General features: G+C 40.0%; 1 protein-coding gene across 1 annotated transcript in view; it reads left to right on the forward strand.

The window, feature by feature from the left end:
* Nucleotides 1-7,587: 7,587 nt before the first annotated feature.
* Nucleotides 7,588-26,971, forward strand: part of Brd8 (Bromodomain containing 8) — a 33,246-nt gene continuing 13,862 nt past the window's right edge. The window contains exons 1-12 of the mRNA XM_080280791.1: nt 7,588-7,618; nt 8,213-8,306; nt 9,360-9,553; nt 11,184-11,316; nt 12,730-12,839; nt 14,282-14,448; nt 17,904-18,014; nt 18,534-18,666; nt 19,064-19,170; nt 19,744-19,867; nt 22,277-22,419; nt 25,383-25,879. Of these exons, the coding sequence (XP_080136917.1) occupies nt 7,597-7,618; nt 8,213-8,306; nt 9,360-9,553; nt 11,184-11,316; nt 12,730-12,839; nt 14,282-14,448; nt 17,904-18,014; nt 18,534-18,666; nt 19,064-19,170; nt 19,744-19,867; nt 22,277-22,419; nt 25,383-25,879 (1,835 nt within the window). The 5' untranslated portion in view covers nt 7,588-7,596. The remainder of the gene's footprint in view (nt 7,619-8,212; nt 8,307-9,359; nt 9,554-11,183; nt 11,317-12,729; nt 12,840-14,281; nt 14,449-17,903; nt 18,015-18,533; nt 18,667-19,063; nt 19,171-19,743; nt 19,868-22,276; nt 22,420-25,382; nt 25,880-26,971) is intronic.

Here is a 26,971-nt window from a genome sequence, read left to right on the forward strand (position 1 = left end):
TTAGAAATGATAATGTTAGATAGTGCCTTCGTTAACCTCTTCACTACGAATCATTTCTCCAGCACTGACTTAAACTGTCTAGCAATAGTAAGAGCATAATTTAGAAGATGACATCAAGTTTAGGAGGTTAAAACGAAATGAACACAGTATTGTAACTGTGCAAGAGACAACAGGAACAAATCCACATGGTCCCTGACCGTGGGTGCTTGCTCGTTGCATAGCACACGGTATTTTACATTTACACCACCATACATCTCCATAGCACCTACAGAGGCACCACAACAGCTACAGAAACACACCACCAACACCACAGCACCGGCAGCAGCACCATAACAAGAAATACGTAACATCACCAACACCACAGCACCGACAGCAGGATCATGACAACAGCAGAAACACACAACACCACCAACTTCACAGCACTGACAGCAGCATTATGACAACAACAAAAATACACACAACAGACCCAGCACTACAGCACATACTTGAGTATGTTTGCAAGAGTGGTGCTTTGAGGAGTTGCAGTGAACAGCATTAGATGACAGCCTGTCAGGTGTTGTGTTGCCACAGCTCCAACAGCATCAGCTAACACCACCTCCTGTCCCCCTAAGCCCACTCGGAAAGCTGGAAATCCTGTTGGAGGGGCGGCCCGGACCTGTACCGCCACAAACACTACTGCCCTGGAAAAAAATATATATAGGCCTCGTCAGCGCACTGACTGAGACGAGTTCTTTCAGATGTCCATAGTTTTCTTGCAGCTGGCCTGAATGTAATATTGCAATTTGTCAATAGCAGATACTACTACTACTACTGCTACTACTACTTCCGTCACTCTACTTATTACCGTTGTTTTACTCAGTGCCACTTACATAACAGTTTTTATGGGGTTCGGTGAATGTAGAGCCAACATGGCAAAGTTGTCTAGCCTCACACACCCTTCTACAGCCTGGCGTTATCTCACTGGAAGACTCTTATTTATAGGCTACCCAATTTCCCCGCTAAAATCAGTTCGCCACAAACTTGTACGGGACTTGAGAGGGTGATTATACTTGCCTGCCTGATATTATTATTATTGTTTTTATTATTATTATTATTATTATTATTATTATTATTATCATTATTATTATTATTACTATTATTATTATTATGATATGAAGTATTATAACAAAGTCATTACTACGGCCCCAGTCGTGCTTTATCATCCTCACGCAGGCGACGAAAAAGTTTGACCTTAAATCCTAAATGTCATCCGAAGACGATGCTCAAGTTCAGGTAATCTTCGCGGGCAAGTAAAAAAAGTAGTCCTAATTTTAATATAAATTGTGTGATTATGTCAAATGAAGAAATAATCAGACAGAATAAAGAGAGGATGCCAGATGGTATAATTTTTGACAACTCGCTTTATACCGTTGTGCAATATTCAGCCTGTCTGTGTGTGTATCTGTCTGTCTGTGTATTCTGACTTAACTCCTCCTAGGCTGTTTGATGGATCTGAATGAAACTTCACAGGAAAGTTCGTCTGGTTACTCCGAAGGTTTTCCACTATATACAATTTTCCAAACATTTTTAGGGGGTCAGCTCTCTCACTAAATTAAAAATTTTCAGAAATAGTGACATGAGGGCAGATATGGCTTTGATATCATAGTATATTATGTTGTACAATGAACTTTCATCCGTGATGAGATATTTAGGAAGAGTGGTCCCCCATTGGTTCTTGAGGGTCAGTCCTCCTTCCCAAAATGAGAAAAAGATCAGAAACAGGGGAAGGTGAGCTCATGGATTTCACCGAAACTTCTCATGTCATTTCGTCTGGTTCCTTGATAATGTCTCCAGTTATACAAAAGTTTCCACCATTATTTTTAGGGTGGTCAGTCCCCCTCCAAAACTTATATAGGATACAAAGTAGGGGCAGGAGGGCAGATATTGCTTTGCTATCTTACTACATGTTGTAGAATGGACTCCCATCCCCTAACTACTGCTACTGATGAAACAACTACTGCTGCTGTTGTTGCTACATACTAATACTACCACAACGACTACTATGTGTATCCTGGGATATCATCCCTTCACATGTGGCACTATTGCGATCATGTGGCCTTTGCACTGAGATACTAGCTTCTTGTATGAAGATGTAGTTATTTTGTGTTTCAGATCCGCATACATATCGCAGGATTGGGTCAGTGTGTGTGTGTGTGTGTGTGTGTGTGTGTTCTTACCTAATTGTTCTTACCTAATTGTATCTTTACAGGAATGAGTCAAGCTCGTATTGTCCCGTGTCTTAAACCATATTTATCGTACATATCCTTAAATTTGTGAATTGTTTTGGCACACACTATTTCATTCGGTAGTGCATTCCATTGATCAATTGCTCTGTTTGGGAAACTGAATTTCCTTACGTCTTTATCACTTCTCTTCTTATGCAGTTTTTTGCAGTGTCCTCTTGCTGATGCTTCTCCATATGTTATCATTTATGTCTATTTTCTCCTTTCCTGATATGCACTTATATAGCATTATCATGTCACCTCTTTTCCTTCTCTCCTGTAGTGTTGGTAGATTCAGTTTATTTAGTCTTTCTTCGTAGCTTAGGTCCCTTAAGCTTGGTATCCATCTTGTAGCAGCCCTTTGAACTTTTTCAATCTTGTCTATATACTTTTTGAGATGAGGACTCCAGACTATTGATGCATATTCCAGGGTTGGTCTAATGAATGATGTTATTATCCTTCTTAGCATGTCTTCATTTATGTATGTGAATGCTATTCTCATATTTGCAAGCAGTGTATACATGTTCCGTACCTTCTCGCTGATGTGGTCAGCCGGAGATAGTCTGTTATTGATAATCACACCTAGGTCTTTCTCTCTTTCTGATGTGTATAGGGTTTTATTTCCTAACTTATAATCCCAATCAGGTCTTTTTCCACTTTTACCAAACTTGATTACATGACACTTGTCCACATTGAATTCCATTTGCCATGTACTACTCCATTCATGAAGTTTATTTAATTCTTCTTGTAGCTCCCTACAAGAGTCTGTGCTAGTAATTCTCCTTTGTATTTTTGCATCATCTGCAAACATATTCAGATAGCTGTCATTTCCAGTGTTACTGTTTATATCATTTATGTACACTAGAAACATGATTGGTGCCAGCACCGAACCCTGTGTGTGTGTGTGTGTGTGTGTGTGTGTGTGTGTGTGTGTGTGTTCTTACCTAATTGTTCTTACCTAATTGTATCTTTACAGGAATGAGTCAAGCTCGTACTGTCCCGTGTCTTAAACCATATTTATCGTACATATCCTTAAATTTGTGAATTGTTTTGGCACACACTATTTCATTCGGTAGTGCATTCCATTAATCAATTGCTCTGTTTGGGAAACTGAATTTCCTTACGTCTTTATCACGTCTCTTCTTATGCAGTTTTTTGCAGTGTCCTCTTGCTGATGCTTCTCCATATGTTATCATTTATGTCTATTTTCTCCTTTCCCGAGATGCACTTATATAGCATTATCATGTCACCTCTTTTCCTTCTCTCCTGTAGTGTTGGAAGATTCAGTTTATTTAGTCTTTCTTCGTAGCTTAGGTCCCTTAAGCTTGGTATCCATCTTGTAGCGGCCCTTTGAACTTTTTCAATCTTGTCTATATACTTTTTGAGATGAGGACTCCAGACTACTGATGCATATTCCAGGGTTGGTCTAATGAATGATGTTATTAGCCTTCTTAGCATGTCTTCATTTATGTATGTGAATGCTATTCTCATATTTGCAAGCAGTGTATACATGTTCCGTACCTTCTCGCTGATGTGGTCAGCCGGAGATAGTCTGTTATTGATAATCACACCTAGGTCTTTCTCTCTTTCTGATGTGTATAGGGTTTTATTTCCTAACTTATAATCCCAATCAGGTCTTTTTCCACTTTTACCAAACTTGATTACATGACACTTGTCCACATTGAATTCCATTTGCCATGTACTACTCCATTCATGAAGTTTATTTAATTCTTCTTGTAGCTCCCTACAAGAGTCTGTGCTAGTAATTTTCCTTTGTATTTTTGCATCATCTGCAAACATATTCAGATAGCTCTCATTTCCAGTGTTACTGTTTATATCATTTATGTACACTAAAAACATGATTGGTGCCAGCACCGAACCCTGTGGTACTCCACTAGTCACTTCTTTCCATGATGAGTAGTTTCCTCTTAGTACTGTCCTCATTTCTCTTTTTATGAGAAAGTCTTGCATCCAACAAAACAGTTTGCCTCGAATTCCTCCTTGATGGTACAGTTTCCATAAAAGTCTTTGGTGTGGTACTGTGTCGAAAGCTTTCTTGAAATCTAAATAGATACTGTCCACCCATCCCTCCCTTTCCTGTATTGTGTTTGTTACTCTGTCATAGTAGCCTAACCGCATCTAACCCTACTTAATCCTACCCAGTCTCACTTAACCATACCATATCCGACCTAACCCAACCCAGTCAAGCCTAAAATGACCTAATCCAACCGAACTTATCCCAGCCTAACCCAACCAAATAAAACCCAACCCAAAAACCTATCAAAACCGACGTATTCTAAAGCAATCTAACCTAATCCGTCTATATCTAGTCGAACTGAACCCAACCCAACCAAAAATTACCTAATCAGACCAAACCCTGCCCAAAGTGACCTAACCTAACTTTCGATCGCCATAAATTCGCTTAAGAAATTTTGCTGCCTGAAAGTCTACGGATGTCACATTCCAAGTTTCGCCTGTTCTGTGTACACGTATACCTTTGTGTGTGTGTGTGTGTGTGTGTGTGTGTGTGTGTGTGTGTGTGTGTGTGTGTGTGTGTGTGTGTGCCTGCTTCAACTCTTCCTAAGCTAATTCATGGATTTGAATGATACTTCCCAGGTGAGTTCGTCTGGTTATTTAAAGGTCTTCCACTATATACAGTGTTCCAGCCCTGATTTTTTAAGGGGTCAGCCCCCTCACCAAATTAAAATTACCATAAATAGTGAAAGGAGAGCATAGATGGCTTTGATATCTTAGTACATGCTCTACAACCGACAAAAAAGTATCGTTACTTCTTCCTACGCCCCATTTTAAAACGCTAGACAAAGTGATTGATGTTGGTCCGAGAGCCTCGTTCACAGTTGATACACCTGTTTTACATTATCAGTAGCAGCAGCTGGGGACGGGAGTGGGGGTAGGCAAAGGCTGACCCATGTAAGGTATATTAGGAGAGAGAGAGAGAGAGAGAGAGAGAGAGAGAGAGAGAGAGAGAGAGTTCAGTTATGGCTTTTGATTGATCTAATCATGCGAGTTATAAATACTGAAGGTTCCATTTTGAGTGGCTACATGTTTTATTTTTCTCTTTCTTTCTTTCTTTTTTTTTAATCCCCATTATAAAAGCCTTCACCTTATTGACGTCTCTTTACATTTTATTCTTGCTCTCTTCAGACTACTTTATTCACCTTAGGATGGCCTATTCGAACTGGACGGATTAGATGTATTTATTACCCTCACATCACTACTACACTTTAAAATGACCTAAATATCCATCGCCCTATCTTGAATGCTGAGATGCAGTAAGAGATTAATGCTTAAATATGGTGTTAGTCACAGTGTGCTGTGAAATGCATGCAGGGTCGTAGTATTGTCTTATTCTGACGCTGATCTACTGGATATATGCTGCAAAAGGACGGAAATCTCCGGTAAGTGAAAATAACCAAGCTAGTCGTCTAGTTTTTTTTATTATATTCTTGTAGCCATCAGACGATTTTCTTCAGTCTAACTCCCTTCATTCTGATGACGTGTATAATATTGTATTATTGCTACCACCAGACGATTTTAACTTTTAGGAGGGGGAATCCCAAGTTTAGGCTTTTGTGGGACCATAAGAGCAAGTATTTAATACCTAGCAACTTTGAGTAAGACAGGGTCACAATATAAACTAGACCTACTTGTAGGCTGCTTTATTATAGTCAGAATCTAGTGATTCGCCTTCCCTCAGACTGACGAAAATAAGAGCAAGACTGTGCAGCCCCACTCCACAGTAAAATACTCCAAAAGGACAGCGGTCGCGTTGGGGATCGCCCTCGGGGGTTCCACCCTGCCTAAAACCTTGTCTGGGTGCAGGTGTAACACTGTGTGACCTCTCGTAGCCCTAGGTAAAAAAAAAAAAAAGAATGAATGTTAGTGTTCAATGGACCCCCGAGAGCCTTCACGCCCCCCCTCCCCACCCAGCAAGGAGGGGGCCTTCTGGGATCCCAGTCTGCTTAAAACCCACTGTGGTAAATGTTTTGTTTGGTTAAAAAAAAAAAAAAGAAAAAAAGAAAAAAAAAGAAAAAAGAAAACTGGAAGTACCCCTCCGAGGGTCGCCTCCTCCGTGGGGGCAGGAGAGTCTACCCAGCCTAAAGCCTATAGAGTGAAGGGCTACCAATGTGTGAACAATTTCGTCTTCCTAGGTAAAATAATGGTCGTGCATACCAGCGTGGACAACCAGATCACCCGGCCCCCCTCCCCTGAACACACTTCTCCAAGGGGGGTGGGCCTGGGGGATCTCATATCCCGCGTAAAACCTAGTAGGGTACTATCACAAAGCAAAATTTCACCTCAGGGTAAAAGAAAAAAAAAAAGTCATGCACACTGACACTGACTGACCCAGGATCTGCTTCCCTCTGGGTCCCACCCTGTCTAAAACCTGGTTTTAGACATTCGTTTTCCTAGGTGCTGCAGATGCTGACGAAACACGAAAATACGCCCTTAAAGAAACCCAAATAAAAGCTGTGATTCTCCCGAAGCGGGATCGATGTTTTCGCTTTAGGAAATGAACAAATAATTTCATACCTACCAAGATCATTTTTCAGCCCCTCCTTGGCTCCCTCCCCCTCCCCCCCAAAAAAATGTATATATTTATGTGGTAGGTGGGGGCGCTCACCATCCACTCACTCGATGTAGTGTTGCTTTGGGTGTCTGCCCTTTCCTCTCATCTTTCCTTCCTCTTCTGTCATTCTTGCCTTCATTCTTTCCTCCTTCTTCTGCCTGCGGGTGACTTTACACTCCCTCTCGTCTTTCTTTCATTCTTTCGTTTCTGTTCTCTCTGCCTATGGGTGGCTCTACACTGAGTGACAAGCCAAATGGTTTTCTGTACACCAGAAAACCATTTACTACGCTGGGGGGTAACCATATAACCAAATTACGGGGCCTGGTGGTTTAGTGGGTAATTCAGGCACTCCAACCGGATTGAGCCTCTGCAGATTTATAGCCAAAGGACGGTTGAGGTTTATTGCTCACGTAACGCCACTCGTGGATGAGTGAGGCTGGTCACTCTCATCTTAAATGTCAGGATCAACTTTCCTAGCCCCGGGCTCCAACGCTTCTCACGGGGCGGCGTAGGATTGGATGATGGGTATCTCTCTCTCTCTCTCTCTCTATATATATATATATACACAATTCTGGGTCCAAAGGATGAACTATATCTGTCTTTGTTTACTAATGGTTCCAAGTTCAAAAATTCCATTTAAACAATTCACGGCATTGAAAATCAAGACAAATCCGGATCTTCTGTGGTGTTCGCCGGAGTAAGATCATACTGACGACATGCGCAAGGACGGATCTATTTGTAAACATGGCAGCGTCACTAGAGGAGCGTGAGTATATGGATTTGTTTTTGTTATTGGCATATTAGGTGGCAGATGAATAAAATTGCTTCCAGTGAAGCTTTAGTTCATCTGATGAAACATTTGCACACAATTTTTATATTTGTGTCTGCAAAGGGTGTGTGATATTGGAAGGATCTCGGAGTATGAACTATGAAATTATTTTCAGAGCGGCCTGCTGCATGGATTTTGTAGGTAATATCGTACTTTTCGATCAGGGTATTTATTTTTTTTGGTAAACATGCTGTTTAGCATAAGTAGCAGAAATACCATAACGATTCATGTTTCTCCATGGTTGTTTTCTGTGCTTTTCTTATTTTTATTAAAGTAAGACAACTTTCACGCAGTATTTCCTACTATCCTATTGGAAGGGAATGTTGACAGGACCCACTGTTAGTTTTAATAGATCAGGGATAAAAGAAGACTGCAGTGATGCTGCAGTTTGAGCTATTTTCTTGCAGACCTACCTTCTGAAGGAAAATGACACACAAGGAACTTGAACAATTGGTGTTAATTCATCAACACCTTAATATGAAATAAACTTTAAACGAGGACTGCTTGTATATTGAAATGATTTCCTTCCAGGTCTGAAGCTGAAGCAGTACCAGGTAGACACATGGACCACCCGTGAGCAGTTATGTCTTGCCTCAGCGGTGATGAGAAGTGGTGACCAGAACTGGTGAGTTGTTTCTTCTTTGGTAATAAGCCTTTTGGCACTGAAGCACTGTTCTTCAAAGGAAACTGTCCATAACCATTTTGATATAGTGATGTCCTCCCCCCTCCCCATTTGTTTTACTAGTGAATGACAAGCGAAATGGTTGCCTGTAGCCTGGGAAACCATTTCCAATGTTAGATGATAACTACCGGTAGATAGCCAACAAATACTGTATATGCTTGGTAGTCTAGTGGGTTAGGGTGCTCCAGTTGGAGTGTTTAAATCTGAAACAGTGGTTGGGGTTTAAGTGGGGTTGGTGGAGGATTAGTGCCCCTCCCTGTAAAACAATTAACCCATAGCCCTTGGCCACCCCGTTTGGGATACATGGCGTCTGGCAATGAGTGAATGAATGAATAATGCTGTGTGAGTGAGGCTCTAGTCATTCATGCTTTATGTATTTAAGTCTAGACTGACTAGCATAGCTGCAAGTATGTATGCACATGTTAGAGCAGTAATGGATTTGGTGATAGATGATATTTTTCAACTTAGGGAAAAATATCTTATTGTGAAGGGGTGGAAACAGTCTCCATTAGTTTTATCAGTACAGTGGCTACTTAGCAGTATCCTTGTTACAACCAGCTTGGTGGAGATGTCTTGTAGTCTGGTTGAATATAGTTAGTTGATGAAGTAGAAAATTGTTTATAATGAACTACAGTAATAGCCTAAATGGAAGTAATCTGAACTCACATTTTCCTAAAGGTTTTAGGCAAGTAATTTTCATTCATTAAAGATCAGTGCCCAAGTAGCTACAGTGGATGAGAAAGTGGCATCTGTACAATGTTGTCATGTAAGCAGAATTCTAGTCATGGAGTAGAGAAAAAGGAGTGGTATTTAGCATCTGTAATGTACAGTACCATAGCTCATGTAAATGGATATGGTGACCAGCAAGCAAGGAAGAGAATGACTGTTTGAAGTTGAGGATCTCTTCAGTATTTTCAGTTCAGTATTTTCAGGGGCCCCATAAAAAGGTCTTTGATTTAGCTAATGCTGCCTACAGTAGTGTGTGACTTTGAACAGGGTTGCTGTGAGGCGAAATATCAAGATGCTGACAAATGAGACGGGCAGACCACATGACTGGTACTCCACCAAAAACTGTGCCTTACAATATGCTAAGCTGCTGGAACGTGTCGACACACCTAAGAGAAAACGTGAAAAAGGAGATGGTGGCAATGAAACTCCAGGAGAGATTGTCACCAAGATGCTCAGCAAACGTGAGTTGGGAGAGATGAAGTTCTGTACTGTAAAATGGATAATTTGCAGTCTGTAACAGGGGTGACCAGAGCCAGGTTCACAAGCAGCAGGTGTCTCATTTGCTCTCATAAGAACTGCTCATGAGACAACACTGGTTTATATTCCTGTTGTCCAGTATATATTTGAGGACAGAGTATGTACCAACCCTTATTTTTCAAATATATACCATATGGTAACTTGAGACCTTTGTAAAAATTATACATTGACTTGAAGGTGTAATGTTTGTGCAACACTGGTTGCATTATATTTTGGTACAGAATAAAGCTTATTATATAATTGTACAAATAAGCTCTCCTCATGTTGTGACTCCATCAACCATTTTTTTGTGTAATGTAGAACTAACTGCAGTTTTTTTAAGATCTCTGTTCACTTCAAGATAAATGTTATCATATACCGTAAGTTCTTATTATATACAGTAAGACCTCACTATGATGGACTAATTGGGGCTCAAACCATTCCAAAAAATGCAAAATTCTGATAAAAGCAACATCCGGACTTCCCCCTGCTAATCCGGACATATTCCGATATATCAGACATTAGTTCGGATCGCATGAACGGATTTTAAACTGTTTTGACAACCATTGCGGTGCTGTACTGTGTTATAACCTCACTACATTAATCAAATGCTATAATATATATAATAATACTGTATTGTACACTGATAAACATGTCTTTTATGTACTTTATTGTGGTGAACATAACTGAAGTGGTCAGGCAGTCCAGACTGCTTCTGGCTTTATCAGACTTTTTCTGATATATAGGAATTTAGTCTGGTAGCTCCTCAAGTCCGATAAAAGCGAATTCCAGTCTATTGAAGTTCCATTATATTGAGGTTTTACTGTATTCCAATTTTTGCTTTCTTTTATGCTTGTAAGTTCGCAGTAAATTGCAGAAAAAAAATGCTTCCTGTAAAGATGATTTACCAGTTTTCCACAGCTTACAGTACAGGTCCAATTGCATGAAGGAAATTGTGATGTTTTAAAACACATCCTAGTTCAGGGGTTCTTAACTGGGGGTATCCATACCTCTTGGAGGTGTGGGACTTCTCCTCTGAATAAGTTAAAAAAAATTATCATTTGCCATTTTTCCGCAAGGAAATAAATAGGATTATATCCTGATGATTTTCTTTCAGTTCTGTTACTAGTTATCCACATATAAAGTAAAACCAAGCTGTTGGCATCTTTTGAAGTCATACTGGCACATAATGGGACTGGTGATGATGTTGATTTCAACAGTCTGGCAAAAGGGGTATGGGGACATTGTTAGCAGTCCACTGGGGGTCCGGACAGGGAAAAAGTTTAAGAACCCTTATCTTCATTCTTACAAGGACTGCCTGTACACAGCTATGGCATATGTACAGTAGAGAATACATAGCCTATGTACAGACAGACCTCATTCAAGAATTTTTTTATATTCCTTTTTTGGTAGTAAATCTTCAGAAAATTAAATAAAAAGCTCCTGTCATAGTTCCATTGCATCTTACAAAGTTGTTTTGCCAGTCTCTTCCAGTTTACAGGAGCAGTTTATGAAAATTGTTGTGATACTTTGGAATACATCCCTTACATATAACAAGAACTGACCCTATTCTAGAAAGAATTGAGGAGCTCCGAGGATTGGAGAGTGAGGAGCGAGCCACTTATACACGATTAAGACAGGAGGTGCAACAGCTGGAGGCGGGACTTCTTGACCACAACCTAGATGCTCTGTGGGATCAGCTCATTAAGTATGGTTTCTTCATTTTGCAGTAGACTTATTTGTTTATTTTCTGACTTACCACATTTAGGCTATCTTCATCACCATCATGATCACGACCTCTCTCTCTCTCTTTTATTCTTGATCACAACATAATTATTCTGTCGTATCATCTCGTCAAGTGTGCTAAAGCCATTCTCTCATTTCTTTGTCATTTCATTTTAAACCTGGTATAACCATTAATTGGGCAAATACTTCTACACACCTCCATCAATTGTGGAAGGTGGGGGCGCTCACCATCCACTCACTCGATGTAGTGCTGCTCTCAGGTGTCTGCACTTTTCTCTCCTCCATCCTTCTTTCCTTCCATCCTCTTCTGTCTTTCTTTCCCTCATTCTTTCCTCTTCCTTCTGCCTGTCGGTAACTCTACACTGAGTGACAAGCCAAATGGTTTCCTGTACACCAGGAAACCATTTACTACGCTGGGTGATAACGATATAACCAAATTTTGGCGCCTGGTGATTTAGTGAGTAATTATGGCGCTCCAGTTGGATTGAACCGGTGAAGGTTTATATCCAAGGGATGGTTGGGGTATATTGCTCATGTAATGCCACTCAGGGATGAGTGAGGTTGGTCACTCTCATCTTAAATGTCAGGACCAGCTTGCCTAGACCCTGGCTCCTACCTCCTCATGGGGCGATGTAAGATTGGATGATGATGATAGGCCCATCAAAAGGTGTTGTGGGGTCTAGTGTCATTCCATTCAAATATATATTTAGTTAAATGTTGCAACATAGATCTGTAAAGTTTACCAATTATAGTGAGGAGGGGTGAGTGCTAGAGATGATTTTTTGGAGACCATTCTGCATTCACTTTGGAATATGGCAATCTTTAACCTATGGAGTGTTCAGGTTTCAAATGCAGATATGTTTGTCACTGGAAAGGTGTTACTTCACTTCCATAGGTTAACTGTATGTATATTTTATTTATTTGTGGTGTTGAGCCATTAGACTGAACTGGAAGTTGTGCACTTAGCTAGATTTGTAATTTAGCATGTATTTCTGCAGTTTGTTTTCTATTGTTGGATGTAATTATACTGTTTTTATACATGCATTTTTTTCTTTGCTGATAGACTTCCTTGACATTTTCTATCAGTTGCTTGTTTCTGTCACTGTACATTTGTATTTTCACCAGTTTATGGATCATACCCTCTCTTATGCATTCATTGGAATTAGGTGATAATTGGCTGTGTTGTTTATGCTGCCAGTTTCTCATTTAGTTCAGTACTGTATAGCAATTCTGAGAATGAGTTCAGAAAATAATGAAGAGTTTTCCTACACATTAGTATGAACTCGTAGCTGCTTCTAGGCATAATATATTTTCAGCATTTTAGAAAGTATTTTATGTGGTTTATCAATGAAAAATTGACTCATTACATCCTCAGGGAGCAAGCTGAGGAAGAAGAGGAAGAACAGCGACACCAACAATGGCTGAAGGAGCGAGAGGAAAAGATCACAGCCATCCAGCAGGCGCTCAAGCATCAGGGACCCAAAAGTGAATATTGCAAGGAACTCTCTTATAACATTCTCAACTCTGGTGTTAACCTTTCAGTCCAACAACAGATTTTCATTTTTTATTCTTGCAGTCACCAGATGATTTAATTCAGCTTCTTTCCTTCCATCCTCTTCTGTGTTTCTTTCCTTCATTCTTTCCTTGTCCTTCTGCCTAAGGGTGACTTTACACTCCCTCTTCTGTCTTTCTTTCCTTCATTCTTTCCTCTTCCTTCTGCCTGTGGGTGACTGTACACTGAGTGACAAGCCAAATGGTTTCCTGTACACCAGGAAACCATTTACTACGCTAAGTGGTAACCATATAACCAAATTTTGGCACCTGGTGATTTAGTGGGTAATTACGGCGCTCCAATCAGATTGAGCCAGTGAAGGTTTATATCCAAGGGATGGTTGGGGTTTATTGCTCACGTAATGCCACTCAGGGATGAGTGAGGTTGGTCACTCTCATCTTAAATGTCAGGACCAACTTGCCTAGCGCTGGGCTTCTACGCTCCTCATGGGGCAACGTAGGATTGGTTGACGAATGAATGAATAATTATGACTGGAGTGAAGGGGTTAAACAGTGGAACATTGCTTTTTGTATATTAATAATAGATTGGGAGCAAGAACTGAGATTTGCATTTACTTTTTTTTTTCACTCTTATCTTAAATGTCGAGACCAACTGCCTAGCCCTGGGCTCCTACACTCCTCTTGGGGCAATGTAGGATTGGATGATGGATGGATGGATCTTAAATGTCAGGACCAACTTGCCTAGCCCCGGGCTTCTATGCTTCTCATGGGGCAACGTAGGATTGGATGCTGGATGGATGGATGGATTTTTTTTTTTTTTTTTTACTGAATTTGCACAAATAACTAGCCTATTAGCTCATACTGTACTTGAGCAAATTGTTGGAACTGGAAGTTACCTGTCTTCCGATTCTGTAATGCAAATGACATGAGCCATGCTTTAGATATCCCAGCCTCTAGTGAAGAGTTAAAAATGGTTTCCTGGATTATAGAAAATCACTAGGATTGTCACTCAGTGTGGAGTCACCTAAAATAGAAAGAGAGGAGAGCAGACACAGAAAAAGAATAAGGTGAAGGAAAAAATACGGTAGGTAGAATTATATTGAGTGGACAGTGGTTGCCGTCACTTACCACCAGAATTGTCTGGTAGGAACAAGAATGTAGAGATAAAAATTACATAATATTCAGAGGGTTAATTATAATTGTAAATATTTCAGTATGTTGACACTTTCATCACTAAAAAGTGTTGTATGTTACAGGCAATTTTATTCTGTTTAGGAGGTTTCATCCCAGAGGGGTGAGATACAATCATCAGTAACCCCTTCACCACCAGGGTACACTCCTATGCTGAATAACATCATCTGGTAAAAAAGAAAAAGTAATTGAAGGGGTTAATGGTTCCCTCCTCTCCACCACAGTGTCGAAGCCTCCAGTCAAAAAGCCAAGGTCTCATTTGGGTGGTGTGGGGAGTGCAGCAGCCAGCCGACGAAACAGTGGTGTCTCGGAAACATCATCAGAGGTCGACAGTACTGTTGATAGTCCAGATCTAAATGAGGCAACCCCAGAAAGTCTAGTCAGTAACAAGGTTAATAATATGTGCTTTTTGGTGTATTGGGTTTTTGCCCAGTTCAATGGGTCACATTTCCATTCACTCATCATTCAAGCCCCCAGAATCCAGACTCTATCTGATACGCCAGTAATATTCAACGCATTCTGTAGCTTCACATAAACGTATTCGATAGAGTCAATGTGGATGCTGCCATGTTATAAAGGGGTGCCAAATCCCTGATCATGCACTTCTCCTCACAACATTCATCCAGCCAGCTCGATCTCTTGTCAGTCCCCTAGCCTCACCGGCTTCCATACCTCTCTTCCTCACGCACTCATCCATCATATCCCTCCACCCTCTCCTTGGCCTACCTCGACTCCTCCCTCCTTCAGATTCACTCATATATACCTTTTTCACCACTCTGTTGTTATCCAATCTCTCCACATGACCATACCATCTTAGTACACTCTCTTCAGTTCTGGTGTCCACAGACTTCCTCACTCCTCATCTTTCACGAATCACATTATTTCATATCATTTCCACTCTCTGTACTCCACATACATTCCTCAGCAGTCTTATCTCCATTGCTGTCACTTATGAATTTTCATTTTCATCCCACATCAGTCGCACATCCATATGTTAAACTTGGCGCTAACACTCCTTCATGTAAGCTTCATGCAGCAGCAACACTCAAGCCTCTGTTTCTTATCAAGGCCTTCATAGGACCAGCTGCTTTACTTCCTTATATTACTGTACTTTCCACTTGTTTTGCATATTTTCCTCTCTTCTGTCACTGTACCCAGGTATTTGAACTCTCACCAATTCTAATCTCTCTCTATTCACTGTAACATCACACTGGGAGTCACCTTCTCACTCAGTAACCATCACTTTACCCTTTTCTACATTTACACTTAAGGCACAATGCTCACAGACATCAGCAAAACTCTGCACTAGTCTACCAAGTTCTTGTCCGGTATATGCAAGTACGGTAATACTGCTTCATCAGGATACAACAAATTTGAGATATTCCATCCATCTCCATTCATTACCAATGCCATGTTTCTCTCCAATACATGTGTTTATCATCTCTCATCACCCCATCCATGTATATATTGAACAACCATGGGGACATCACACAACCATCTTGCATGTCCACACTGATCATGAACCATTCACTTAGATGCCCATTTACCCTTACACATGCCTCAATCCATCCATCCAACATCCAGTCTTAACTTGTCCCACGAGGAGCGTAAGAGTCCGGGGCTAGTCATGTTGTACATGCCTCAATACCATCATAAAATCTCTTGACAGAATCTAGCAGCTTACCATCTACACTGTACATGCGCAAAACCTTTCACAATCCTTCTCTATCTGCTTTGTCTTATGCCTTTTCCAGACCATTGAATGCTATAAACACCTTATAGTGCTTCTCACATGCCTTCTCTGCTATCTGTTTTACTGCAAATATTTGATCCACACATCCTTTGCCACTCCCAAAGCCACCCTGTTCATCACTCACTAGGACTTCTGATATCTCTCGTCCTGTCTCTTTAATAATTCTTCCATATATCTTCCCTACCACACTCAATGAACTTATGCCACGATATTCTTGCACTCTCTTCGCTCACATTTAGTTTTGTACAGGAGTACGATCACAGCCTTTTTCCACTCTGCTAGCATAGTTTCACTCATCCATGCCATCCTCCATATCTCCAACAAGCACTTCATTCCACCCTCTTCACTACACTTAATCATCTCTGCATACACCTTCTCAACCCCAGCTGCTTTCCCATTGTTCATCCGCTTCACAACATGCTTCACCGGTGCAAGTGTAACATTTCCTGGCACTGCATTCCTTCTCTGTACATCCCCAAAACCAGTCATGTTTACTGTGGCTCTTCTCTCTCTCTATTTCCATTCATCAGGCATTCAAAATATTCTTTCCATCTTGTCCTTACTTCATCCCCATGGATTAATAATCTACCACTTACATCCTTCACACTTTCACATTTCATTCTGCTGTCACTTCTGCATTTCTGCACCTCTTTCCAGAATAATTTCATGTTTTCAGAGTAATTTGCATTCATTTTTCTTCATAGATCTTTCATTACCTCCTTTTTCCTCTTCACTGATCTGTTTACGTGTTTCTTTCTCTCAACATCTTCAGTGTCGTGTAACCACTCTGGCCACTTCTTCCTCTTTTCCCCCACTGCTCTCTTAACCTCTTCATCCCACCATGCCATACCTTTCTTCTTTGTTGTTACTCTTGTTGCACCACACACCACTTTAGCACTCCTAACTAAGCAGTCCCTATGTGCATTCCACAGGCTGTCCAGATCCATTTCATTCCAATTCAATGATTTACAAAATATGAAAATAATGTATTGTTTGACTACTTGTATTTTTAGTTGTTTAGAATGGCATTTCAGGTTATTCAGACTTAATGAACTTACTCCACGAAGTTTTATGCCATAACAGCAATTACTTCTTTGCTTTATCCTGATGGTTGTTTTAAAAATATGTTACTCATTTTTAAAATCTTTGTTCATTCAGTGTGTACTCTTTGAAATTCATTAATTTATCTGTTTTACAATATTATGTGGAAACTTTTTGTGCCACTTTTGCTTCTGCTTTATTTGGTGTTTTGTGTGATGTAGCTTGCAAGTTAGTTTTAAGCTTATTAGCTTTCCATTAAAAATTGGTAGCAGACTGTCTGTTTGCTATGCTCTCTTTTAGTTGTTGAATGTTGGTAGGTAAGAATGCAGCCATTTAGTTTGCAGTTTGGAAAAAGGAAAGCAGAGAAAAATACCAGTATTAAATTCATTATACATGCATAGATGAACATTTTCACGACAGTCCTTGTCTTAAATGTAAGTCATGAATCTTTAATAATTAGCCTAACTTGCCTCTTCATCTTTCAAACATTTTCTAATAGAGTATGGGTTAATGCAGTATAAACAGTGTAATAATTGATTGCATTGTAGTGTTATGATACAGTAGGTTTTACTTGCATAGGCTTGATGTTTTCAAAGAATTTATAATATAAATTCACATGACCAATCCTTATATTGTAGTTTGGTTTAACAGTTAAATGAATTTTCTCACTACACTGTTGCACTCGATAGTTATTTTCAGCTTGATAAAATGGTATTAAGTGGGATGAGTGCTGTTTTAGGATAACAGAATAATATGTTTGGATATTAATTTAGGCACTGTTTTCTTCCTCAGATTTGTAGCACATATAGTCTACTAATGAAAAGTAGCTTGATCCTATAGCATGCAAAAGTATTTGCAGAAATAATTATGGAAATAGTAGGATAATAGGTTAACCATCAATTGCAAAGTCAGAGTGAGAAGTTAATCAGTTACAGAAATATCAGCATGGTCTTATGAATTAGTCTTAATTAGCTGTGTAAATGGTTGGTCCTTTGTAGAGTCAGGATGAGGGGGGAGGAGGAGGAGGAGGCAGTGTCGGCGGTGGGGGGGAGGGAGGGGAGGTAGCACGGCCCACCCCTGCTTCACCACTGCTCACCAACCTGCTCAGCAAGTTACCGCTCACCAATACTCCTCACCCACATGCACCATCACCACTTTCGCAGGTGCACACTTATTATTTCTCTTGGCATCTCTTCTTTTTGTCTTGCAGTTTCCCTGTTGTGTATGGATGACTTGCAATTCGTGATATTTTATTTCATCATTTATTGATTTGGAAAGGCACTATTTCATATATTCAGAGGTGAACTCTGTTGACCTGAGTATTCTCAGAACATAGATAGCTTCATTTTACACTTTGTGGTGCTTCCCTTATTAGTCTTTCTGCTGTCATATTGCCTTATGCCATAGCTCTGCATTGTTTCTTTTTGAGTGGATACAACAGGATGACCTGCTTGAGATGTTTTCCGCTCCACACATTAACTTAAAAAATCAGGTGACTTATTAGTTTATTGTTAGCATATCCAAGTGATTTTAATTCTGCCTGGGAAAGGCCATATCTAGCTCCTTCATTTTGAAAAGTCTGCTTTAACCTGATAGTATTGTCTGATTATAGGAAGAATAACCCACTGTAGTAAAATATGATCTCTGACCAAAGAAGTTATCTTTTGTATTTATGTTGTCAGAGTGGTGTGCGTGGGGTGCGAGGGCTTGGCTTTTCTCCGGTATCTGAAGCACTACAGAACTTGGTGACTTCAGCCATCTCTGGCACAGATACCCCTGACAAGGACAAAACATCACACACCTCTCCTAGTGCAGGTAATGAATATTTTAACCTCATCAATCTGACGATCTTTTTATCTTTTCTTACCCCAAGCTACTTAGTGGCACACTGGTAGTGTAGGGTCTGCATGGCATCTGGTTTACATCTATACTTGTCAACTTGTCTCCTTTAACTAATTATTAGTTGGCTGCTTCTCTTTCCACCATCCACTTCTCTTTAGTCTTATTTTGATATTCCCTTCAGTCCACATGATAAAATCTCTGTAAAATATCACATATGTTAGACAGTTGCCAAAATGCTTCACAATGAAGGATGGAGGTTCTGAACATGCAGATGTAGGAATCCAAGCATACAGTGGAAATGGCTAGCTTGAGAGGGGGAGGAGAGAGAGAGAGAGAGAGAGAGAATAAAAGTTGTTTCACTGTCTCACAGGGTCATCAACATTGTCTCGCCTTTTGGACCTACCTCCTAGCACCCCCGGCGGCCCATTGCCCAGACTGAGTGACCTCCCAGAGCCGACATTCCACCAGAGGGATCAGGTAAGACTTTGACACACAGCAGAACATAGGCATTGTGAGGAAAATGTGCAAGAGTATGGCATAAAATATCATTAAATATCACTCATATCATTTATAATGACTCCAACGTGCTTGCATGTGTCAACCTTGCTCACCTAATGGCGGCTTTCCATACTGCATGATCACTGGCAGCATGTTGGAGCCTTTATAAACGATATGATTCGATATGATCCAGTATTCATCTATCTATCTCTGCCTGTCTGTCTCTATCTGTGTATATCTGTCTATCAGTCTATCCCTCTGTAGACAGATATATAGATAGGCTAGATATGCACTGTATATACCTGTTAATGATTATTGTTTCCAGTACTCTTAGCTTGTGGGACCTCTCCTAAACTTAATAAAAACATCTTGCATCAATCAGAATAAAATAAATAAGAGGTTTCCTGGTGAAGAGGGAATTCCTGCTACAACTACACCATGTTATTATTTTTCCAGTTGGATAAATATTCAGGATTTTTTTTTTTTTCCCCACATTGTCAAACAGAAGTATGTTTGGAGAAACTGGTTAGTTATGCTTTCTAAATATTACAGGATAAAAAGTTTGACGTACGAAAGTCTGTCAAGGAGTCAGAATCATGTGGAGACACCAAAGGGTGTGGTGGAGAGGACAGTGACAAGGCCTGTTCAAGCAAGGAGAGTTTACCACAGAGTTCAGGTGAGGCATTGCTTCTTATTTATATATTCATTTCGAGGGAGAAAAAGAGAGAGAGAGAGAGAGAGAGAGAACAGCAGCAAGTTTGCAGGTAGCAGTGATCAGATGGATGTATTTTAGTAGGAATGCCTTTTGTGTAGTGAAACCTGAATTATTTATTTATTTTTTTCATCTACATGCTTTGAAAAAACATGTTATAGTAATTATGATATATGGAAACAATAGAAGGCTGAGATGGAGACGGATGGATATGGTAATTAACTGTGTGAGTGGTAGGTGGTGGTGACCACCATCCACTCACTTGATGTAGTGCTGCCTACTTCTTCCTTATCCTTTATCATTCTTTTTCTGTGTCTGCCCTCCCTTCTTCCTATTTGTCCCATCTTTCTTGTCACTTCTTATTGCTTTTCTTTCCATTACAGGTGGCTTTACACTGAGTGATAAGCCAAATGGTTTCCTGTAAGCCAAGAAACCATTTACAGTGCTGGGTGGTAACCATATAACCAGACCATACGTGCTCCCTACGTGTCAACAACAAATAACTCAAAGACAAATGGCCACCCCTTATGGGATTGTGGTGTCTGGCGATAGATAGATAGATAGATAGATAGAATAGGCAAGTACAAAAATATAGAGGACCCAGAAGACTTGATGAATGATAGAAATTGTTGAATGAGGTATTTACTGAGTTGACAAGGATTGCATACCTTTCTGAACTTTGCCATTGATGGAATGGTGTATATCCCAGAGGCATTGTGAAACACATTTTTGTGTGTGGATCGTTTGGCCTCGGAAGTGGAGACGAGAATTTTGAAGGCAATATTGAGATAATAGATATGTTACCCCATTTTCTTAAGTACTTTGTTTATAGCTCTCTTGCTTTTGCTCTTTGCAATCGCATGAACACTTCTACCCCCTGTATTAGTGGGAAACAGGGATAGGATGGTGCTGGTGAGGAATGTCTACAAATGGTGGCACTGATATTGTGTAACGTTGTGCCTCCATTCATTGATTCACAAAATGCCCATTATCATTCCCTATCCACCAAGAGGATGGTGGTGGAATGCAGGAGAAGCACAGCTTCAGCCTGCAGTCCACTAGGTTCACATTCATGCGAGCCTGAGGCCCACAACAGTAGCACCAGCAGGGTTAAGATGATGATCTTACTGCTCAGTTATAAAAACATCCTTCTATATATTCTTGTTTATATTTTGGATCCTATCCCTCCATTAATTAGTGGAAACCAGGGTTAGGATGATACTTAGTAACCCCTATCTTTATAATGAGATACAGGGTACTTATTTTATAATCTTGGTATTACATTACATATATGATAATCCCTTTCATAGCATCAGTTCATCTTACTATATACTATTTTTGAATTTGAAAATATCATTGCATACAAAGCATAGTTTTAGAAATAAGTGATAGAAGTGTTACTGGTATCATTAGGTGTATGTTGTAAAACACGACTTATATCAGAACCAACCTTTTCTAATACAGTTCCACTTATCGGATACTTCCAGTACCAGTTTCATTACTGAAATTACTGTAATTGGTTTTTGCCTGTCATATTAAAACATTAGCACCGTATTGAAGAGGTTAAATTCATTACCAGCCAGTGTTGCTGTTTGTGAGATTTTGTTGGATGGATCCTTAGCATACCACCTCTGCCTGCTTATGCAAAGTCATAAGGCTAACAGGTTCAGACTTTTGGGATCCCCCCATGATTGACTTCTGTAAATGGCCATTTCTGTCCTCAGTTCATAGAAAACAGTGGAGCCATATGGGTTAAAGGTTGCTCGTTTATTTTCATATTGAATCCTTTGTGGTTGGTGGGGACACTCACCATCCACTCACTTGATGTAGTGCAACTGTCGGGTGTCTGCCCCTTCCTCTCCTCCATCTTTCTTTCCTTCCATCCTCTTCTGTTTTTTTTCCTTCATTCTTTCCATGCCCTTCTGCCTACAGGTGACTTTACACTCTCTCTTCTGTCTTTCTTTCCCTCATTCTTTCCTCTTCCTTCTGCCTGTGGGTGACTCTACACTGAGTGACAAGCCAAATGGTTTCCTGTACACCAGGAAACCATTTACTATGCTGGGTGGTAACTATATAACCAGATTTTGGCACCTGGTGGTTTAGTGGGTAATTATATTGCTCCACTCGGATTGAGCCGGCGAAGGTTTATATCCAAGAGGTAGTTGGGGTTGATTGCTCATGTAATGCCACTCAGGGATGGGTGAGACTGGTCACTCTCATCTTAAATGTCGGGACCAGCTGCCTAGCCCCAGGCTCCCATACTCCTTATGGGACAATGTTGGATTGGATGATGGATGGATGGATGGACTTAATACTTCATATATCTGTAAAGTGTATTTTATTTCATAAAGACTTCTTTATTTTATCTGTCAGGAATCAAAGAGGAGAATGATTCAGAGGAGACTGATGGTAAAAGTGAGGTGAAAGAGACAAGTCTAAACGAGGATACCGAGGTTCAGCAGGAGAAACAGATTACCCAGGGAAGTCATGTTGAGGATAAGAGCAAAGACAAGGAGGTAGGATGAACATTCCTTCTGATTTTTAATTCTTTCAGGCCTCTATGACACACACTCAGATGAATAAAATTTTTGTTGTTAGCAGGAATAGAGTACACACTTGAGTTCCAACAGTGATTGATGGTGACACTGTCAACTCATAGGCTCCTATGACTTACTGTCAGCAAATAATATCATTTAGCATTACTAGAATAAAATACCAGAGCTGTTCCAGCCATAACAGTGATAATCCTTTACTTACAAAGATAGTATTTTTTTTTCTTGCTTTTGCTAGATGACTCTATTACACCTGCACACCTAAGTGCAACTGTGTTAAGTGCTTGGTCCTTTTGTCTGTCTGTCTGTGTGTCTGTTAGCAAGATAACATGAAAACTTTTGGATGGAATTACATAGTCATGGAATTTGGCATAACAGTTGAGGACCATCAGAGGAACAGAAGATTAATTGGGGACAAAAAAGGTCATAGGTCATCCATCAAGGACTGAATCAACTCAATTTTAACATGATTTTGGCCAGACATGGTTGAAAGGTTGAGGGAGAGGAAAGGGTGAGTTGATTCACTGTTGAGAACAATTGGTCAGAGATAAAGATTGTGGAGTGAGGTCAAAAGTCCAGTCTTTAACTTAGATGGTTTTGATTTGGTTTGAATGAAACTTGGCAGAAGGGTTTAGGGTTAACTGAGGGTAAAAATATTCTATTGTCAGAATAATAGATCAAAGGTGAAGATCATATGGTAAGATCAACTTTAACACTTAATCTGATTTGAAACAAACTTTGTGCATGGGTTAAGGGTCATGGAGAGATGGGGTAATTCAGTTTTGAGAACTATTAGTCAATGGTCAAGGGCACGGGGAAGAGTCAGATGTTCAGCCTCAAGACCCCTTCATATGATCAGTGTGCCCTTTTTGTGTCTAAAGCACACCACTCATCAGTTGCAAAGCACGGAGACAAATCACACCATAAACAGTAGTTATGAAGTGGGGAAAGTGCCCCATTTAAGTACTGCTACACAGTTATTTTCCAGCATTTTTCATTGCCATACTCCAGCATAACAGGTGTCCACTGATTGTGTGGATGGTTCTTTATATAGGCTGTATAACATGGATGTTGCAGTCCTTGGGTGATTTTTCTTGTTCAACTCTTGTAATACAGTACCTCCCTTATTTTAGAGGTTAAAAAGAAACTCCAATAATCTTTTCAGTACATTGACCTTTTTTTTTTTTTTTTTTTTTTTTTTTTTTATGTAAGTCCTGCTGACACCAGGCTGTTTTCTGTGTAGGGGAAACTTGTCATAGTATAAGCATTAAAACTCTTGTGTGGTGGTAAAGGTTACTGTATTATACTTTTCATTTATTCATTAATATTCATTTTGATACCTTCAGGGCTGCTAGACTTATTATTTTTCTTGCAGGTAATCATCTCTCAGATTGTTTTTGTTATTGTTATTGAAAACCCACAGTCTGTCAGGCTGAGCAGACCCATCAGCTGCAGGCAAGCAATTACCCCTGCCAGGCTGTCCTTTGCAGTGAAATGATGTTCCCGTGTGGTGGACATTGTCTTGCCACAATGAGCAATTATATGTTTTTGCATAAATTTTCAACTAACAGACAGTTCAGTGCTGGAAGGACATCTGGAAAAAAAAAAAAAAAAAAAAAAAAAAAAATCCATTTTGCTTTGTGTTTTACATTTCATTCTTGACAGTCACAACAGTTTGTATTTGTCTTTGGAAAGGCCGTTCCTATTGCAGGATTTTGTGAGTAAAATTGTATGGCAAAAGTTAGAAACAAAATCCTAGTGTTCCTTCTCCTCTGTAGGGGATGATTGAGATGGGTTAATAACTGATGACCATTTTAATACAGTGATTATTGATTGTCAGGGTAGTGGTAGGTGGTGGTGACCATCATCCACTCCCTTGTTGTAGTGCTGCCTACTTCTTCCTTAGCCTTTATTATTCTTTTTCTGTGCTTGCCCTCCTCTTCTCCTATTTCTCCCATCTTTCCTGTCACTTCTTATCGCTTTTCTTTCCTTTACAGGTGGCTTTACATTGAGTGACAAGCCAAATGGTTTCCTGTAAGCCAAGAAACCATTTACAACGCTGGGTGGTAACCATATAACCAAACCATACGTGCTTCCTGCGTGTCAGCAAGTGGGTTGGTAGAGGGTTAGTGCCCCTCCCCGTAAAACATATAACTCAAAGTCAAATGGCCACCCCTTACGGGATTATGGCGTCTGGCAATAGATAGATAGATAGACAACTCTTTGTGTTATTCTGGCAAACATCAGACAATTTCATTCAGCTAAAGAGAGATGTCTCCAGTTGAAACGGCTACAGATGGTCTCTGTGAAGCTCCTCAGGATGATGATATAATTTTGTTTAATTGAAGCTAACATCAGGTGAGATCTCCCTGTTAAAAGGGGTTAATTATTTCACTGCAGGAGATCGCCTGAGGTAATCATGTGGCAGTAGTAAAATTAAAATAAAGTTATCGTCATATCCTAGGGAGATAGTTGAGGTTCTTTTTAATTTTTAAAAATCCTTTCAGTCAGTTAGGTCATCAAAAGCTGAATAAAAAGTTCGTAAGAGTATATAAGGCATCTCAATAGTGGAGAAGTTAAGGGAGAGATACATTCCTTATCTGGATGAAATGATTTGGTAGTATCCATAGTATACTACTGTGTCCAAACTCTCTTGCTAGGGTTAAAGAATATGGCCTTCATGAATGAAGAAAACAAAAAGTCTTGTCAGGAGGACATTATTAGTGGTATAGTGGTAACTCTATACCTCACCACATGTGCCACAAGTGCCACTAAATCTTATGACTGGAGGATAGGAGGGGAAGAGATAAAATATTCTTATGTCCTACAACGGATTTCTGTTGAGTTTGTCATGAAAGAATTTGAAAAACAGGTACAGAATCTGAGTATGGTACATTTTTAGTGATATACATTTACCTTGATTTCAGCTCCATGATGAGAAAGATGCAAAAATAACAGATGGAAAGTTGGAAGTAGAGGAGGGTGCAAGGGAGAACAGTGAAGGAGACCAAAGTAAGACTGAAGGAGAGGTTAAAGAAGAGGATGAAGATAGCTTTGGTGATTTTCCATCTAAATTGTTTGAGAAAGACGGTAAAGATGGGACGCCGGACACTGGTAAGACAGAAGAGGATGATGGAGAGGAAGAAGGAGATGAAGAGAGAGGGGGAGAAGAGGAGGAACCCAGTGATAAAAGGAGCAAAGAAGATTGTGATAAATTAGTCGGCTTGAAAGATGACGTAGATAAAGTTCTCAATGAAACATTATTGGAGAATAAAGAAGATCTAGAAAAGGAGAAGACAACTTTCGAGGAAGACTCAGCTTCAAAGATTCTCCAAAATGAGGACTCGTTTACAAGTCTGGACATGGATAAGAAGCCGAGGAAAACCTACAGCAGGAAAGATCAAGAGGAAGATCAGGACAGCAAGTAAGAATAGCATTTGTACAAGGTGATTCTCTGCTCTGGGGCCCTAGAATAATGTCAGTATTTTAGTTATTAATGAATAGATTTAAGTGAAATTTGGTACTTTCTTCAGATCATTTTTATTTATCCTGAGTTACAATAAATATTTACAATGATCTTCTTCACTGACATAACTGAAATCAAGTAGAACATGATCACTGGATTAGTACATTAACTGAACTGCTGGTCACTAAGTGCTGCACTGGCTGAAGAGTGGCATTTCATTTCTTGCAAGTATCTTTTTTAATTCTCTGTTGGGAACTTCATAAGTACACTGTATGACTTGACATAGTGAAGTATGTAGGAACAGTTTCAGTTAAATCTATAGACCGTAGTTATATCAATGTTATTCTGGGACCTCAGAGTAGTAATGCATCCAGTATGTGTATGTGTGTGTGTGTGTGTGTGTGTGTGTGTGTGTGTGTGTGTGTGTGTGTGTGTGTGTGTGTGTGTGTGTATGTGTGTGTGTGTGTGTTACCAGTAATTGCACCATAATTTAACTGTGCCAGGTAGCCTAATGGTTGTTGCACTCAGGTCGGAGTGACAGCCTTGCGTAGGGTCAATTTTCAGGATGTGAAGTGAGGCATCTAAGTAATGCCACCAAGGAGAGTACACTGGTCAACTACCCTGTAATGTATTTTACTACAGTTGTTGTTGAATAACCTTGGTCTGGCATGCTAAGTAGATCCTTCAACTATAGGCAAGCAACTGTCCCTGCAGGGCTGTCTCATGCAGCAAACCTTTGTTCCTTTTTGGTGGGCTGTGCCTTACCACATAAGGTCACAAGAAAGTGTGTGGAAGTATGGTTCCTGGATGGACACCACATTTGCATCTCTCCAATCAGTCACTGGGGGCACCACATCACCCTGTTATTTGGTTATATGGTTACAGCCCTGCATTGTAAATGGTAGCCTAGCCTTGGTCACTTGCACCTGGAAGAGGGTAAAATGGGATTGCCTTTTTCTGTTATTTAGTTATTTATTTACTGATCTACTTTTTCCACCTTGTGGAATGTCACAGAATGCACAGTGAGGTTGGATGGTAAGAATATGGAGA

This window comes from Coenobita brevimanus, chromosome 86, assembly GCF_032717465.1.
Source record: "Coenobita brevimanus isolate Jiangsu-jjx chromosome 86, ASM3271746v2, whole genome shotgun sequence".
NCBI classification, from domain to species: Eukaryota; Metazoa; Arthropoda; class Malacostraca; order Decapoda; family Coenobitidae; genus Coenobita; species Coenobita brevimanus.